Source organism: Hylaeus anthracinus, unplaced genomic scaffold (genome assembly GCF_026225885.1).
Source record: "Hylaeus anthracinus isolate JK02 unplaced genomic scaffold, UHH_iyHylAnth1.0_haploid 11985, whole genome shotgun sequence".
In the NCBI taxonomy this organism is placed as follows: Eukaryota; Metazoa; Arthropoda; class Insecta; order Hymenoptera; family Colletidae; genus Hylaeus; species Hylaeus anthracinus.
This window is the reverse complement of record NW_026534333.1, coordinates 222957-240512: the sequence shown is the minus strand read 5'-3', so window position 1 is coordinate 240512 and position 17556 is coordinate 222957. Positions and strand designations below refer to the sequence as shown.

Genomic DNA, 17556 nt, shown 5'->3' with positions numbered 1-17556 from the left:
GGGTTGCGACCAGTTACGAATGGTTTGAATGGTTACAAACGTTCTCGTAGATCAAAAAGCGTATTCTTGCAGAAACTTTCATAATTACTGTAACTTCATTACACCTGCTCGTCGACGATATTTCTTTTATCCATCGATTCGACTAACCATCTATTATGTTTACGTTCTGGAAGCAAACTCGTATTTTGTCTTAACATTCGTAACAAAACTGAAACCAATATTAATAAAAATAGAAAAGAACGAAAAAAGATCAAGGACCACGAACAAACTTAAGATTCTTAAGGTTAAGATTCTTTTCTCGAACTCGCAGATTGCACTCGATTGTCTTTACAAATTTGGAATTACATAAACGATAAATGCTTTTTAAATTATTTCTTAGTTCCAAGTTTCTATCGAGATGGCTAGCGCAAAGCTGCGGGAAATTGCTCTGAATTCACCGAGACTGCTTTATAAATTTCTATTACGCGAATGTGAGAGGTTACCGAAGGAGGCACAACAGTTTTACAAACATTCGATTAAGCAGGTAAATTCCACAGAGATCCTAAAAGAGTGGAACATGATTCAGGTATGAATTAAACACGTGGTCGCATCTATTCAGAAATAAGTAACATAACCTCTTCAGGGTCATATGTTCTACATAACACATATTCTATATATGTATTTTCTCGAATGCTTGTCAAAATGATTTTTATCTTATAATTAACGATATAATCACCATTATTATCTGTATTATCTGTAACACTTTACCACCTTGTCTCCAAAAATTTGATGCTTCGCTTAAATTTTTCCATTTCTATCGTTTTTAGAGGACAAGTTATTTAAGGTGATTCGTTAAATAGTTCCACTATATTGCAATACATTTTGTATGTTCAGTCCAAAACCTCTCTAATCATCGCTTAATAAACTATCGCTACCTTTCGTTCGCAGAGTTACAAACAGCATGTAATCGAATCAGATGAGGAACGTGTTCGAGAAATCATGGAAAAAGCAGTAAAGGATGCAGATTGGATTATCAATAAAGTATCTTATACTTCTAACGTTATTACTCCATGCTCTAAATATATGTTTCTTGTACATTGCGATAATTAATCTTTTTTACTTGATTTTTAGTATACCAAAGGTAAAAAAATTAACAAAGAGAAATAAGAGCAAGAAAGAACTCCTTCAACTGTATGTAGATGTGTTTTACATATTTGTATTTCATTAAAAAAATTTGAACCGTGTCGTTCGAAAGATGGAGTTTAAGACGTTAATACGTGGAGAAACTGGCGCCAGTTCGTCGCAGTTCTGGAAAGCCATCGACATTTGGTGTCGTAATCCGCAGGTTGTTAACCGGAGGCTATTAGCGTGCGTGGAAATATTGAATATAGAAATCGGCTATGATATTTTCGAAATTTTCCAACGTATCAATGCCTTGGACTGCTCGTTCCTAACTGCAAACCACAATGTAGATGATATCTGCAAAAAAATGTTATTAGACATGTTACATATTTCTGAAGAAGAATCTGTTACACAAGGTAACAAAACTGTTTTATACGTAACAAAGCAATTGCCGCGTATACCACATTTATTCTCTCCTGGCATTGAATTTTCACTGTTGGAGAAGCAAGAGAATCGCGTGATAAACATTCACAAAACCTTTTTCGCGGAGAAACGGTCTCTCGGTCCCAGAAAAGGATACATGATACACCAAGAAAAAGATGGTTGTACATCTGTAAGTGTGTATCAATCGAAGAACGCCGAACACGATCCAAGTATGGAATGGTTAGAGAAGAAGCTGTTCCCGTGTATGTTGAAATGGATGAAAAGCGAAACGAAGTCAAATTCGGTGCGTCTGCCTTCGTTGAGCCTAGTGTCAACCGAAAAGTACGCGACGCTGTACTGCGACTTGAAAGAAAAGTATAGCGCGAAATTGATCAAGAATTGGCCCGAAAATACGGATCCCATGAAATTCGTTTACGAAGACATCGCGATTGCTGCTTACCTATTATTGTTGTGGGAGAAAGAGAGATCGGAGAAAGGAACCAAGAATTTACAATCGTTTTTAGATTTAGGATGTGGCAATGGTTTACTCGTGTATATCCTGTGCAACGAAGGTCACCGCGGGTTGGGAATCGACTTGCGAAGGAGGAAAATTTGGGACTTGTATCCACCCGAAATTCCACTCGAAGTACGTACAAATTTACTAGTTGAACTTGACAAATTTATCTAAGCAACCTTAGTAAACCTTAGCAACGAGCTCGACTAGGAGCCAAGTGGCGCATCGAATCAGAAATACATTGAATTATTTCGCCTAGGTCAGCACGATCATTCCATCCTCAACGACCGTGTACCCAGGAGTCGATTGGATCATAGGAAACCATTCGGATGAATTGACACCGTGGATTCCAGTGATCGCCGCACGCAGCTCCGCTGACTGTCGTTTCTTCTTGCTACCTTGTTGTCCGTACGAACTCGACGGCACCAAGTACCAAAGACACTCTGCATCGAAGAGTCAATACTCGGAGTACATCGATTACGTGCGAAGCGTATGCGAGGAATGTGGATTTGTAACGCACACAGACAAATTAAGAATTCCTTCTACCAAGCGAATCTGTTTGATCGGATGGAGGAGGATACCAGAGGACGTAGAGACAAGAGAGAATCGTATTCAAGAAATGATAAGCGCCAAGACAACTTTTGTTCGACAAAAGAACGAGACGAACGAAACACGTGAAACCGACGGATGGACTTGCGATTTTAAACCGAGGGCCACCGTGGAGAAAGTACGAAATTGCACGCAGCTGGATAAAACTTTGATCGCGGATATCGTTAACATGGTAGCGAATCAATTACTTGAAGAAGGTCGTGCCATATCGGTCGAGGAAACACCTAGGAGAACGTGGAACGCTGGTCGATGCCTGGAGCTACGGCAAATCGCGGAATCCATTCCAAGAGAAATTATGATACGCTTGAGGAAAGAGTGCGGCGGTCTTCAAACTTTGCTCAAAAATCACAGGCACGTGTTTCGAGTTGCGCAAGGGAAAGTCGAGTTTCGAATTCCCGGAGGAGAAGGAATCGTCGAGAAGTCGAGGAAAAAGGACTTTCTTCCACGGACAAAAGTTAAGCCCTGTTGGTTTCATGAAAATCATCCGAATGGTTGTCCCACTACCGAAACTAAATGCAATTTCAAACATTAATATGAAGGGATCGGTAGCATTAAGTGCACGTAAATAAAAAGCAGAAATAGTAGGACTTTGTTAGTCATTTATAATTTATTTGCACTCGATGCAACTAACTCCCTCGTGTTGATTACTTTGGACTGAATTAAAATATACTTACCGTACTTATGTAACGAAAACATTAATGGCTTGATGATCGAGCAACCCTGTCAATTTCCAACGTACATTACACGATAGAAATTTCCTTTTATTTTTATACAAACACTAGCAATCGAATGCACTCTGTACATCGAACACGACGAGTCTATTACTCGCGGATGCGCAAACTAACGACTTGTGGCTTGTTGTGTATAAGAAAAACGTTGAATATACATATATTATTGTCTTTATCGTTCAATCGATATTATGTTCCTCATGTTTTTTGAAGAAAATATTTGGTTCGAAATAAAAAACGAATAATACCCTTCCACTGGATGTTATTACTTGAGGAACTCAACGAACGATATGTCGTCCAAATTGAGACTTTTTCCATCGGCGAAGTTGCCTTGAAGGGTTTTGGGGAGACCCAAGGTTTGCCGCGTGCGCTTCAATTTCTTCGTGTCGACGGTCACATCCAACTGATGAACGCGCTTCACGTGTGTTCGGAGATTACCCTTCTGCGTGAAAGAATATTCGCAGTGCGGGCATGGATAAGGACGATCCCCCGTGTGATGTTTTTCGTGCATCTGTAAGGTTGACTTCTGGGCAAACGATTTGGCGCACAGCTCGCACTTGTACGGTCGTTCGCCTGTGTGAATTCGTTTGTGTCTTTCGACCTGATAAGGTTTCGTGAACGTTTTCCCGCAAACGTCGCACTCTTTCTTGGACGAAGTTCCTTTGGCTGGTTTCGATGGAGGCCTGACAACAGTCGGAGCCTTCGAGAACGTTTCCATAGACGTCGTGGCTGCTACGCTTAACAAGCAATTATTCGATTGCAACTGATACGGCGACGAGAGTTGCGCTTTCAACATTTGCCCTATATGAATCGCTTCCTTAGTCTCGTCGTTGCCAGTATCAGCTGTGATGTTCAGCGTCGATACGCACGTGGAATCGGTAACTATAGAGGAACGATTATGGGGTATATCGGTTGACGATGATTGGGGTAGCAAGGATTCCTCGGTTTGAATGGTAACGAGACCATTTGTCAGAAGGAAATTCAAGTTGGCGACTAGCTGATTGCCTTCGGTCAAGGATAATACCGGGTTACCATTCGTCATGGCAGCACCATCGGTGTCGAAGGTAATTTGATCGGCCAAGCAGCCAGCCGTTGCGTCAACGTTTATCGTCTCCAAGTGAGAATAGTCGGTTGTAGTTGTTTGCGCGAGTTGTTCGTGGTGAAGCTGTTGCTCGTTTTCGAAGGTATTCATCTTTTCTTCGCTTGCGTCGCCACACTTGGCGATGTCAGCTACGACTTCCGCTATAGCCGCGACTTTCATGTGCCTCTGTTTCCTCTTAGGGCTGCCTTTGTGTTCCCGCGCGTGCTTCAACAAATGCACCTTTCTGTGACCCGAAGTCCGGAATCTCGAATCGCAGACAGGACATTTGAACGGTTTCGAACCTAAAGAAAAACGCACGAGACTGGTTGGGTTGGGTTCCACTTGGAATGCAGAAAGTAATTGTTACCCAAATTCTTAACTTATATTCACCTGTATGCAATCGCATGTGAACTTTCAGGCTACCCTTCGTAGCGAACAGACTGCTGCAAACGTGACAACGAAAGGTTTTCTTGCCCGTGTGAACTTTCGTGTGCGAATCTAAAGTACACTTTACGGCAAAACTTTTGTTGCAAAAATCACACTTGTACGGTCGTTCACCCGTATGCGTGCGCACGTGCCTTATGAGATCACTCGGTTTGCGAAATGTTTTCGGGCAATACTTGCACTTATTCGTATACTCCTTTCGTACTTTTTTCTCCGTCAAAGCATTCTGAAACATTAACGCTCGATAGTTTTCGCAGCCATAAAAGGAACCCGTTGTAAATAATTCGACTTACTTTCACGCGATCCATCACTTCCTTCTCTGCTACCGTATCCAGCAGGACCCTTTCGGAGACGGTGGAATCAGGATCTATCACGATATCGTTTAACGGCGAATCAACGTCTACGATCGCCCTCATCTCCGATGGAACTGGATTCACTGGAGCACCGGTATTCAATTCTGATATCGTATTCCACCTCGAGGTCTCGTGAATTCTACTGTGCGATCGAAGCTGTGTTTTACTGTTGAAATATTTCTCGCAAGACTGGCACTTCCATGGTCTATGGAAAAAACGATAGATTCTAGCGTTGATTAGCTATTTAAAATAGTACAACTACTCACTGTTTATTAACGTGGATCTTGGAATGCCGGTTCAATCCACCATTCGTGCAAAATCTCGACGAGCATTCCGTGCACTGATATTCCTTTGTCCCGCGATGGATCTTCAAATGCTCCTGCAAATATACTCGGAACGTTATACTTGCTACCAAGTACGTTACCAATTATTTATCCACTATTATTACCTTCAGCCTAGTTGCCGTGAATCCTTGCTGACTACACATATGACACTGCAACAGAGATTTCCCTGGTGACGTTTGACCCGCGTTAGCATCGATGGTTCCCGTGACTTCGGACATGGGATGCACTTTTAACGGAACCTTCGAATCGTGCGTCGTTCCTCGATACTCTTCTCTACGCAAATCATATCCGTACAATTGCTATTCATTCGCTCATGGAAGGGAACCGCTTTCTACCTACATAATAATGTGACAAAACAAGAGTAGAGAGGAGCGTAACGAAACAGCCAAGACTTACGTTAAGAGTATTCGATCGATCGAGCATCGTTCCTGGCCGTTGCCTCTGTCAGTCTCGTTCACACCCAATTCGTTCGGCGTTGGTTCCTTGCCTGAAAGACTCTGCTCAGAAATAAGCACTACCGCCTGCATACACCTACCCGATTGGTCTCTGTTCACGTTGTCAGGCGACGTAACGGAAACAGAGAGTCTGTGTTCTTCCTTTGCTGTCCTGGGCAATATGCTCGCCATACTCGTCGAATTGCTCGCGTTCAGGCTGATACTGTCCAGTCCAATTTCAGTATCCGTCTGAAAGGTTAAGTCTGCGTTGAATCAACGAGTTCCCTTCGCTGCATATTTCTGAATCGCGTATCGATCTCACTTGCAACGCGATATGATCCATCTCGAACGAATCTAGTTGCGACGCGAACACATGGTCCTCGGCCGGCTCTATGTTGTTGTTGTTGTTGTTGTTACCGTTGTTGTTGTTGTTGTTATTTTCATAGATAACATTCAAGACAGGTTGCTGGTGGTGTTGTTCTTTTGAATGTTCGAGGCCGCTGCTCGCACCACTCATATGTTTCGAATGATTACCGCCTAGGCTTAGGTTCATTCCTATATTAAACAGTTGCTGGTTCAACGTTTCTTCTATTTCTCGTATGCTCTCCTGTAAGTCGAATACATTTTTCTTTTTTAATAAGACATTCACAGGAATTTCGTAGCCTCATTTATCGTTACTATAATTGAGACATTCTGTATATCTCTATACACATTTGTATATATATATATACCGGCGTGAGAGCTTGCTCCGCAGAATAAACAGGTAACGTGACCGAACCGGCTTCGTCAGCGTGTAACATCTGCGAATTTTCAAGATTCGTTATCGGCACTTCCGACATGTTTTCTGAAAATTAATTTCAATAAAATCCGAGACAAAAGTTCCTCGACACAATCGATTCCTCGGTATAATTTGGTACGTACGGTTGATAATCGTTGAATTATCACAGCTCGTTGGTAAAAGCGACCTCATACTATCCTTTTCCTCGGTTACAGATTGAAATTGGTCGGGGAAAGCTTGCGAGAAGTCTGTCCCGATGTGAGGTTGAAAAGATATCTCAACAGGTCCGAGTCGAGAAAGCGCGAGATTATCCGAAAATGTGGACGAGGGAGACGTGACGATGGTGGCAGTGGTTGTAGCAATGGCGACGGCAGTGGTACCGTTAACAGAGAAATCCGTCGAGCAACTAGGCGACCCGGAAGCTGTTCCTTGTTTCAAAGATTCTCTCTGGTTTAACTTATTTGTGTCCCGTTCTCTGATTTCGATCTTTTGTTGTTCTAATTGCTACAGATCAAAAGGAAAAAAACGATGGTTCATCGTCGATGGCGACACAACCTTTCTTTCTACGGCAGACGTACCCGTTGCGCCAACTCGTGCTTATGTATTTTCATATGCTTCCGGCAATTTACGTAAGTCTTGAACGTCTTGTGACAATATGGACACATGTATGGCCTTTTGTTACTGTGAGTGACTAAATGCCTCTTCATGCTACTCTGCGTAGAAAATTTCGCGTTACAGATGGAACAACCGTAGGGCCTCGAGTCCTCGTGCGTATGCAAATGTGACTTCAGAACGCTGTTCGACGTGAACCTCCTGAAACAATCGACGAGTAGTTTGTTAGCAAGCTTAGATTAGAAAAATAAGAGTAATACATGTTAAGAAAAAGTAATTGTATCGTTTGCTAATGCACCTGTCGCACTTGGTGCACTTGTAAGGACGTTCTCCCGTGTGTCTACGATGATGCTGCTTCAGATGACTGATTTTTCGAAACGCTGCTTGACACACCCAGCATTTGTGCGGTCTGGCTGGATCGGTCGCCGCGTCGAAAGCACGTTTCTCCTTAGAAGGTACCTGCGCCACGCATATTTTGTTACCCGTGTCGCTGATTACCAACGGCTCTTCCAGGACCACTTGGGTCACCAGACTCTCTGCCTCGGGAGATATTTTCGATTTGTTCTTCGCATGGTTTTTTGGCCTTTTACTGGAAGAACTACCTACAACACCGACAATCTCATCGTCTCCAACTGTTTTCCCGAAACAATCCTTGAATTTCGCGTGCAATCTAAAATAGGACAGGTGTACATACGTATTGCCACCGACTGGATGATCAGTTTTAAAGGTACAACGCAAGAAATACCCACCTGGTATGGGCAACTAAACTACCATGGCAGGTAAATGTTTTATCGCAAGAAACGCAAGCGTATCTTTTAGTACCCGTGTGCGTACGTTCGTGTGCTATCATAGTCGACTTCAAAGCGAACGAACGATAACAATGCGCACACTAAAAAGAGATTTAACCATATTACTTTACGAATGGGCAAAGTTTTCCCATAGATGCGTCATTGTTTTCTTTTATTTTTATTTGCGTCCTTACCTTAAAAGGTTTCTCTTGCGTATGTACGCGTAAGTGACGTATCAAATCCGATGGTTTTTTGAATTCCTTGTGGCAAAAAGAACACGCGTACCACCTCACGTTTCCTACGCATCGTTGCTTTATCGTCAAGTATTTCCTATGACAAACAAATGGATAGATAATAAGTAGTCGTATAATAATAAATAAAGGATTTTCTTTAAACTCGTAAAAATGTTTACCTCGTGCCACCGTCGGGTCCTCTGTCCAACAAGGTTACAAAATTAGTACGTGCCCCGACCTTTTTCGTTTCCAATGTACCTTTGACAAACAAGCTTCGTAAACGAGACAGCACTAATTGAAAGTAAGTTGGTCATGATCTGTCAGTGGTCTCGAGCGTATGGCGTACCTTCGCATAGAGTTTTGTTTTTACTAGGAAGGCCACTGTTTTTCAGTGCCTGCTGCAGGATATCTTTTTTCGTCGCGATTCCCGACAACATATTTGCGTCTAAATTCGCTGCTTTTTGGACTTGGTTCCCGTTCGATTCCAAAGACGCCAGCTGAGTCATAACGCTGTTCACTGTTGCCCGAATATCGGACTCCATCGCATCGGCACAGTCGGTGTCATCGATGCTAGCGCTCTCCTGAAAGTCCTACATCCTTCAATCTAATATTCGCGAGTCGATCTTAATCGCGATTTACCTCGTTCACATCCGTGTGCATGCGTTTCATGTGACCGTTTAAACTGCCAAGCTTTTTAAATACGCACGAACAATAATTGCATCCGTATATAGGCTCTCCCTCTGGCACGTTGTGGACTCTCATTATATGAGCATTCAAATTACCTACGGGTGAATCAAAAACAACATGCAGTTAACGTTAAAAAACAAGTTTCTTTAAAGACCGACTAACTTGACTAGCTTTTTGTTGTGTATTTAGCGATGATAGTTGTCGAAGAAATATAATTATCGGATTTTCCAAAACAATGTTTTTTCTAATATACGCGAAATAACGAAATAGTAAAAGATTCGACGATTTATCTGATCGATTTTATAACAGTGTCCGTGTAACGCGTGTCGCGCTTCTCTCCGAACCAACTCAAACCAGCATGCATACACGTCCGTTGAAAATCACCACGATGCAAAAATAAGAATATTTTCTATGTTAAAGAAGAGCCATCAATTTACCTTTTTGACTAAATTTGGCGTTACAAAGCTCGCAGGCATGAGGTCGGATACCGTTATGTTGCCACGTATGAATTTGCAGCGAATTCTTCTGCGTAAATGCACGACCGCACACTGTACACTGCGAGAACGAATGCAAACCAAGTCACACGAATAAGATAGATTTACAAGAATTGATAGCGTAAGCTAGCTATTTTTTCCAGATCGAACTATTTTATTCTTAGCGTTTATCAATGTAGGATGAATATACCTTGAAAGGTTTTTCACCCGTGTGAACCCTAATGTGACGCATCAATTGGCTTGGCTTCTGGAAGGATTTCAAACATATCGTGCATTTGTACATCGTTTTGTGTTTCGCTCCTCTTTTTGTCTGCTTTACTATTTTTGTCTGCAGCTAGGAAATGCAATAATTTGTAAGTGAGAAATTCGCAACAAAAGAAGCGTTCGTAACATCAAACTGTTACAGCTTACCCTGTAATGTTCGCGAATATGAAGCCTATACAGAGCTGGCTGACCAAACTGTTTATTACACAGCTTACACTTCCGTGCCTCTTCGGTTATCCATTTCTCCCCGTGAAGTTTGAAATGCGCGTCTAATTGAGTCTACAATGTTTACACAAATCAGCGAATAAAGTCTTGTATCTACGCAATTTCAATGCTGAAACTTACTTTGGTCGAGAAAGCGTCTTCGCATTCCGTACAGAATAAATTTTCTTCTTTCTCGTGCAACAACATGTGAGACTTTAAACTGGCCATTCGCGCAAATTTTCTACCGCATTCGGGACATTTTGGTTCGCCTGTATTATGCGTTGCCATGTGAAGGGTAAAATTTGTCTGTAAATGTATGAAACGTTCAATAACGGCGATAGTACTGTTTCCATCGAAGTTAGCGGATGGACGAAAACGTTGTCGAATTACCGGTACGTTGAACGACGCGGAACATTTTGGACATCGATGCGGTTTCTCCTCCGCATGATTCTCCATGTGTCTTCTATACAATGATTGTTTAGTAAATTCTTGTTGACAAATATCGCACTGCAAACTCTCTTTGCCCTAACATCGAAAAACCATATTTATTACTTAATCTTACAAAAATTTACATAAATAAAGACGACGTACTTTCGAGGAAATCGCCGTGCTCTTCCTTGGCCTTCCAGGGCTATTTCTTTTCGTGGTTGTGGAAGCCTGTCCTTTTTGAATTTCACAGGTCTTTTGGTTAAGTATCGAATTATCGATAACAGATTCACAAGTGCGAGATAACTCATGTTTCGTCTCTAAGTGCGGTCGAGATTTCTCTTGTCTAGAAACATCGGGATCGATTTCAAGAATTTGCTGAGATCGATGGAGTTCCGATCCGTCGATATCTTCCAAGCTAATATGAAATCCAGGCTGAAAAGACATAACATCAGAAAAAATATCTCTTTTTAAAAGATAAAATACAGTGGAAAAAGAAAAACTTACAGACTGAAGGATCAAATTTCCATTAAAATTCTTCACATCCATCAAGGAGGTGGCTATGCTACTTTGACCGATGAGCGTAACTGGGGTTGCAACAATTTCCAGCATACCATCCTTGTGTTCTGAGGATAGAAGGTATAAATACAAGGTATTGTAAAAAATACAGGTTGGTGTTACTTGTGATTTCCATCGACAAATGTTTTCTACCTGTCACTGCTAGAAGCGTTCTGCCATCCTCGGTGGCAACCAAGTTTATTGGCACTGCTTCAACGTGAGAAGAGTCCGTGATTATACCGTGTCGAGTCAACATTTTTTCTCCGAATCAAAGTATTCGATCGACGGTGAAAATATTTCGTCGACACTCGCACAACGACGACGGTGGCGATGATATCTTCAAGCACTGGGTATATTTACGGATGCCTTCCACCATTTTAAATCCCTGAGAAACTTTCGAAACATTTCGTACATTTCCAACTGTCTCGAGGGATGCATAATTCACTTCTTTATGGTAAACGAACTTAACCTATACAGAAACAGGTTAATCAGTAAAAGGCGTCGTTAATTTCAGCCGTGGTGGTCGTGGTCGTGGTCGTGGGCAGGGGTTCCAAGCTCACCATTGTCATCACGTATCGAAAGTTGGTATGTATATGTACAAAATTTGTAGCGCCACGTGGGAACAATTCACCCAACTAAAATGTGGAGCGGGTTCTTAAAATCGCATTAAATTATTTAAAAGAAAGTAAATCAGAGAAAGTCGTTAAAAAAATGTAATTTTTTAAATGACGAAAATCCTTCAAACTGCATCTGCACATATGTCTTATATACTATAGACTTTTATAACATATTCAAGCTGGTGACAAGTTTTAATACGGGAGCTTGGACCCCGTGGTCGTGGTCGTGGTCGTGAATCGTGAGATTCGTAACGGCTGTCGGTTATAGGAAACTGAGATGGGAAAAGACAAAGTAGGGTATCATCTCGAAATATAGCGGTAAAAAAATGTAAAATACGATTTATAGCATAAATATGTAATATATCTATAATGTTTGTGCTTTGTATTCCAAGTACACGTTGAATGTTACAATGATATTTATGTCGATTTATTTACTTCTCTTGGCGACTCAACAAGTTGTTGCTATTCGTCGCTATGCTCGAAGGAATGGAGACCTGAGAAATATCGAGTGGTACCAAATCGTTGTCGGAGAGACAATACTCGTGCAACGACTTTTGCAACGATTCGTTTGTACTCATCGACATGCACATCGTTCCCGACACCGACTCATTGTCAGGTGTAAACGGAAAGGACGGAACCGAGTCGTTGGTCGTGAAGCTGAACGAACGGGGTCCGTTGGAGCATCGTTCGCTACATGGAAATTTCAAACTGTTTAACGTGGACGGATTTTTCTCGAGGCTGTTCGATGCTGGCGCATGTTTAGTTGCTATCGAAGTAGGGAATAAAAGATTGATCGAATTAAATGCGAAAGAACGCGACGCGTTTGGTTCGTTGCGACTAAAACTGAGAGGGACGTTTTGAAAATCGACACTTCTGTTTTGCATATGATGGAACACCAACGATGCGTTCGTATACGCTACAGAGGCAGACGAAAGCGAACACGCTGGGAAATTATTATCCGCTATAACGATGGTCTCGTCGAGCGACGTTTTTTTCGGTTCGTCGAAACTTTTTCTCGAAATCACAGCCATTGGTATCGGTATAGGCTCGTTCGAGCCTTCTCCCTCCTTGATCTCCTTATTCTCGTCATTGTTTTTCGCGTCGTCCTGATTCTTGTCATCCTCGTCTTCTTCTTGCCACCGAAGCTTCGCAATTTCTTCAAGAAGCTTCGCTACTTCTACTCGATCGAACTTGTCCATTTCTAGAAACTCGTACATTTTACCCACGATGTTGTAACACTCGTGTTCCCAAGAGTTCGACTCGATCGTGATTCGATCGACGATCTGCAAACAGTAGTCTACTTTGTATCGATAAAACTAAGTAAATATATTTAGGAAATGATTAATAATCAGTAAAACGGAATCGAAAGGAAATGAAAAATGATTGCGTGTACCAGTCGTTCGGAAGCAAATTTCCGAGCTGCATCCGTGACAGACTTTGGTAAACCGGACGATTCAGCTAAAACGATACCGTAATCGCTCATAGTCGCCACTCCGAGTTTCAACCGATGAGTGTACGTTAATCGACAACAATTATCTGTTTCCGTTGTTTCACGCAACGTTATCGTCTCGAAGTAATGACTAAAACATTATCGAGAGAGAGAGAGAGAGAGAGAGAATTCATTTCATGAAAATATTTTTCATTCGTAGGATCTAATATCTGTCTATCGTTGATTAACGCTAAACCTACCATGATCGGTCAAATGACCAATTATCATAAAAATTGGCCATAAAAGTGGTAAACTTCAATCGAAATAGGCTCGTATGATTCATATTTAATCACAAACCGAACAACTGAAGTTTCGTTAAAATCTTTGAAATGTGTCTTTAAAGTAAAATGGTTACGTATGAACGTCGATAGGTTTAGCATTAAAAAAAGAAAGTAAAAGTAAAAGGTAAATATCTGGTTACTTGGTTACGTTGTAGTACAAATTCGCCAGTTTTGTCAGATAAGCAAAGTGAGTCGACGCGAAAACAAACGCGGACGTGTTCAAAAGACGTTCGCATATAGCCCACGCGATGGAGCCACCTTCTTCCATCGCGGTGCTCTTGCACAATTCGTCTAAAACTATCAGCGAGGTGGGCGTCACGGTCCGCAAAATATATTGGGCTTCTTTCATCTAAACAATTTGGATAAAATCATTGGTAGAGTTTGTACAAAGAATGTACATACAACGTTATGTATGGGTACATTGGGTAGGGGTACGCGACTGACTTCGACAGAAAACGTGGAAGCGTTGTACTCGATGTCGTCGCGGATAGCTATCTTGCAAAATATGAGATCCGTTATACGAAACACAGCCTTCTTCGCTGGCACGAAGCAACCAATCTGCGACATTATATGCAACAAAACGATCTGCTTGAGGTAGGTCGATTTGCCGCTCATGTTGGGGCCTGAGATGACGTGGAAATTCCAGGGTGTCGACGCATTCTGCAATTGAAAGGGTATACAATGTATGTATATGTATACCCAACCACCACACATGTGTAATACCATGTACACCCTCGAATCACCTACAACGTTGTTCGGTATAGGCGCATCGAGACCGAAAACTTCCAATATCGGGTGCCTCGAATCAATTAATTCAAGCTTAGGTCCAAACGTTGGCCTGACATACGTTTGCACGGAACTGACTTTGGCGAGGGAAATCATCAAGTCCAGCTCTGCTACGTCGGCACTCAAATGAAACAAACAGTTTATGTACCCTCGGAGACATTGGAGCAAGTCGCAAAGGATTCTGCCGATACATATTTTAATCGTTAGTTATTGTTATCGTAAGTTAGTGGAGCAAAAGGTCTACCGTAGTCTGTAATTCGATTCGACACCCACACGTTGCTCATTACGTGCAATTCTTCGGACGCGATTCTGCACTGTTGGCTCAATGTTGACAGCATAGCGGTAGTCATCGTGTAGACTCTTTTCTTCTTTCGTACCTACGTCAAATGATACGATAGCAAAGTACATTCAAGAACAATGTTTCGTGAAAATTATATTTGAAAGGAATTATCTATTCAGCATAGTATGTACCTCTATGAACTCGGTTGGTAGATCAAAGGTTTCCGCGTTTAAGGTACGCGGCAGTATCGCTTGGATGTGGTAGCCTAACGACACGTTGCATCCCAAGGACAAAGGTAATTTATACTTGGACGCTAGATTCTCCACCATAGCTATTGGAAAAGAAAGAAGAAACAGTATAGAAATAACAGTATATAAGATTCGAGTAGTAAATTTGCTAACACTTCATATCGTCGATTAGCTCGCAATATGTTTGACGAGCAATATCCAGCAAATCATTGATCCCAGCTTTGATAGCGAAGCAACGTTGCATGTTGGACGATGTGTATCCTGACACGGCTCTCGCATCTGGATGTATCGTTTCAAGGATTCTTTCCTTTATCATACGGAACTGAGGATTCTCCAGTTTCTGAAAAATATCTTGCTTGTGTATAAACACGAGTATTATATGTATTGTACATACAATAGTATCGGTCATAGAGAACGAACCTTTCGAATCGTTCGAAGGATGTCGGTTTCGGCGGAGGAAAGAGCAGCTTCGAGTTCAGGAACTACTTCCATCAAATTTTTCAAGAGCAACAAATAATTTAAATTCTGCTCCGCGCATTGCACGTTGTTTTCCTGCAGAACAGGCGCGGTGGATAACGCTAAAAGCCTATCGGCTCCGTAGAGTTGCCGTACGATTGGCTGAAAACAAATGTAACACCATCGTCATCCTTTTTAAAGAAAAGAAAAGTCGATTCCTCCTGTTTATTATACGATACTCGTAACGCTTAAAAGTTGGAACCTGAAGCAGAACTAGCAACGAACGATTGGCCACCAGTTCGGCGATGGAAGCTTGTCGCTCGAGGATGATGTGCTCGTTGCACGGAGGCTGAAGGATGTTGGCGCGTAATAGCTTTCTTCCCATCGGTGTACAGCAGTTATCCAGGATACCTAGCAAGCTAACGTTCCGTTCACCGCATTGCGATTGAACCAGCTCTAAACTTCGCGAGCTCTCTAAATCTAAAGTAGTGGAGTTTTGCGATACGTGAAATTCGATCTTCATCGATTTCGGAGTGTAGACGATACGCTGCGCGTATTCGACATATTTTAATAAAGCTGCTGCCGCCGCTAACGCATAATACCTAAAAAAATCGAATGGTGAATCTCAGCAATTTCAGTGATGAAACGCTACCAACTATCTTTTATAATATGTATATACATATATTCTAAAAGCGAAGATAAACGTTTCGTCGATAATCGAAAGTATTACTTTTCCTTAACGAACAATTCCACCGAAGAATAATCGGCTATGCAGAGGGTTTTCACTCGTTCGAGTCCCACTTTGTCGTTAAAGTGAACTCGCGATATCGCGGTCACCTGCAGTTCGGGAAACTTATCTCTGATGAAGCGGTGGAGAATGTTTCTGTTCGCTGCACTGTCGCACATCGTCTCTGGCATTAAAACCTATACGATTCAAGATATTTGAAATATTTTCAAATTCTCTCTAGACGATTACAGTAAACGACTCTATTTTTAACGCTTGTAATAGGGAGCCTATTAATAGCCTTTTTGCTGGGAGTAATCTCTACATAGTATAAAATAAAGTCTGTGTTAATAAAGCCGTCTGTACTCTGTTTCTACTCTCCAAAACGAACCAGTTTTTTTTAAGTAATCACTTAATCTCTTTAACAAGACTCTTAAACTATTCATTAGTAACTGCAAGTGCTTCTAATAAACTTTAATTTAATTAAATAAAAAAAAAAAAATTCAAATTTCCATCTAACAGTGAACACGTTTCGGAGTACGGTCAGCGCCTCTATCGGAAAAACGCTCAAGTTTGTCCCCGAATAGTTCCTTTTTTCACCGACACAGTCGGTGCATTACCATCGTGTCGGTAAAAATATATTAACGACGTCATCTAGTTATAGAAATAGGAACTATTCGACGACCAACTTGGACGTTTTCCCGATAGAGGCGCTGATCGTACGCCGCAAAATAGTTCGGTATGTTCACCGTTAGATGGCTACTCGTTTCAGAGAAAATACCGGGAACCCGCAAGAGAAATTGTGCCAGTTTAAAAATGTTAAAAAGAACCCTCGTATAATAATAATTTAAATATAATATAGCCCAAGGACTCTCACTTCTATCGGATCGAACAAGTACAACTTGCTCAACGTGTTTGTGTATATCTGGGAATCGCTGATTTGACAAAGAATCAAATGGGGACATCGGATATCCAAAACGGCCATCCCGACTTCTGCTTTGGCTTCACCTCGACCGGTTGTTATTGCTATTAAGTTGCGAAATAATTAATGGTTGTAATGATATTATAAGGTAGCTGGGAATGCACAGTACTCACCAAGAATAATGCCGCCAGATTCGATCATGCTGCAAGTAGTGCCTTCGGTGGTCTTTGTACCAGATCTAAAATTGTTAAAAAATTATCTATACTAGCATTAAAAACAACTCGATGATGGTTTAATCGAGTTTAAACGTGCAAGAAAATGACGGGTAAGCGGAAATTTACCGTGATATGTATTTACGGGAAGATCTGGGTATGCAAGAGGTCGATGTCGATGCTCGACCTCTGCCTGTACCACGACGATTACGCGGGCTTCTCGAGAAACTGGAACTAGTTGATTTCCAGTTTGTTCGACGCATTTGATCGACACCAAGTCTGAATTCTATAGTCAAATTCGAAACAATTCGAAAAATTAGTGACCAGCGAATTATTAGTAGGAAACATTACGTACGAAAATATTACGATTTATTGTTCGCGAAGGTACAGCGAATTGTTCTCGGAGTGTGGGTCCGTTTCGTTGTCCAGGTGGTGGAAAAGCTTTTTCTTTCTCTACTACGTTCAT

At 41.6% G+C, this 17556-nt stretch overlaps 3 protein-coding genes across 5 annotated transcripts; 1 reads left to right on the top strand and 2 right to left on the bottom strand.

The window, feature by feature from the left end:
* The first annotated feature begins 22 nt into the window (after positions 1 to 22).
* Positions 23 to 3562, top strand: LOC128887239 (probable tRNA (uracil-O(2)-)-methyltransferase). Of its 2 annotated transcripts, none has more exons than XM_054142918.1 (5): positions 23 to 283; positions 380 to 523; positions 928 to 1020; positions 1111 to 2170; positions 2298 to 3562. In XM_054142918.1, exons 4-5 carry the CDS (start codon positions 1235 to 1237, stop codon positions 3177 to 3179), a joined length of 1818 nt encoding a protein of 605 aa, XP_053998893.1. In that variant the 5' UTR covers positions 23 to 283; positions 380 to 523; positions 928 to 1020; positions 1111 to 1234; the 3' UTR covers positions 3180 to 3562. The 2 variants fall into 2 exon arrangements, with proteins under 2 accessions (XP_053998893.1, XP_053998894.1); XM_054142919.1 differs by having other exon boundaries at positions 380 to 565.
* On the bottom strand, positions 3358 to 11636 carry LOC128887238 (zinc finger protein 236-like). Of its 2 annotated transcripts, none has more exons than XM_054142916.1 (24): positions 11229 to 11636; positions 11025 to 11143; positions 10683 to 10952; positions 10482 to 10616; positions 10233 to 10397; positions 10035 to 10166; positions 9814 to 9957; positions 9567 to 9684; positions 9082 to 9224; positions 8789 to 9032; positions 8622 to 8700; positions 8404 to 8539; positions 8171 to 8310; positions 7720 to 8091; positions 7388 to 7622; positions 6953 to 7313; positions 6763 to 6875; positions 6354 to 6638; positions 5994 to 6280; positions 5702 to 5870; positions 5520 to 5632; positions 5194 to 5458; positions 4847 to 5126; positions 3358 to 4758 (listed from the first exon to the last, which is right to left on the bottom strand). In XM_054142916.1, exons 1-24 carry the CDS (start codon positions 11329 to 11331, stop codon positions 3641 to 3643), a joined length of 5526 nt encoding a protein of 1841 aa, XP_053998891.1. In that variant the 5' UTR covers positions 11332 to 11636; the 3' UTR covers positions 3358 to 3640. The 2 variants fall into 2 exon arrangements, with proteins under 2 accessions (XP_053998891.1, XP_053998892.1); XM_054142917.1 differs by having other exon boundaries at positions 8789 to 9023.
* Positions 11637 to 12065: 429 nt separating this feature from the next.
* LOC128887413 (mutS protein homolog 4-like) lies at positions 12066 to 17556 on the bottom strand. The gene is made up of 15 exons (XM_054143268.1): positions 17457 to 17556; positions 17220 to 17376; positions 17052 to 17116; positions 16834 to 16982; positions 15963 to 16156; positions 15495 to 15834; positions 15197 to 15394; positions 14930 to 15116; positions 14720 to 14859; positions 14522 to 14625; positions 14210 to 14429; positions 13907 to 14122; positions 13603 to 13811; positions 13086 to 13272; positions 12066 to 12975 (listed from the first exon to the last, which is right to left on the bottom strand). Exons 1-15 carry the CDS (start codon positions 17554 to 17556, stop codon positions 12124 to 12126), a joined length of 3318 nt encoding a protein of 1105 aa, XP_053999243.1. The 3' UTR covers positions 12066 to 12123.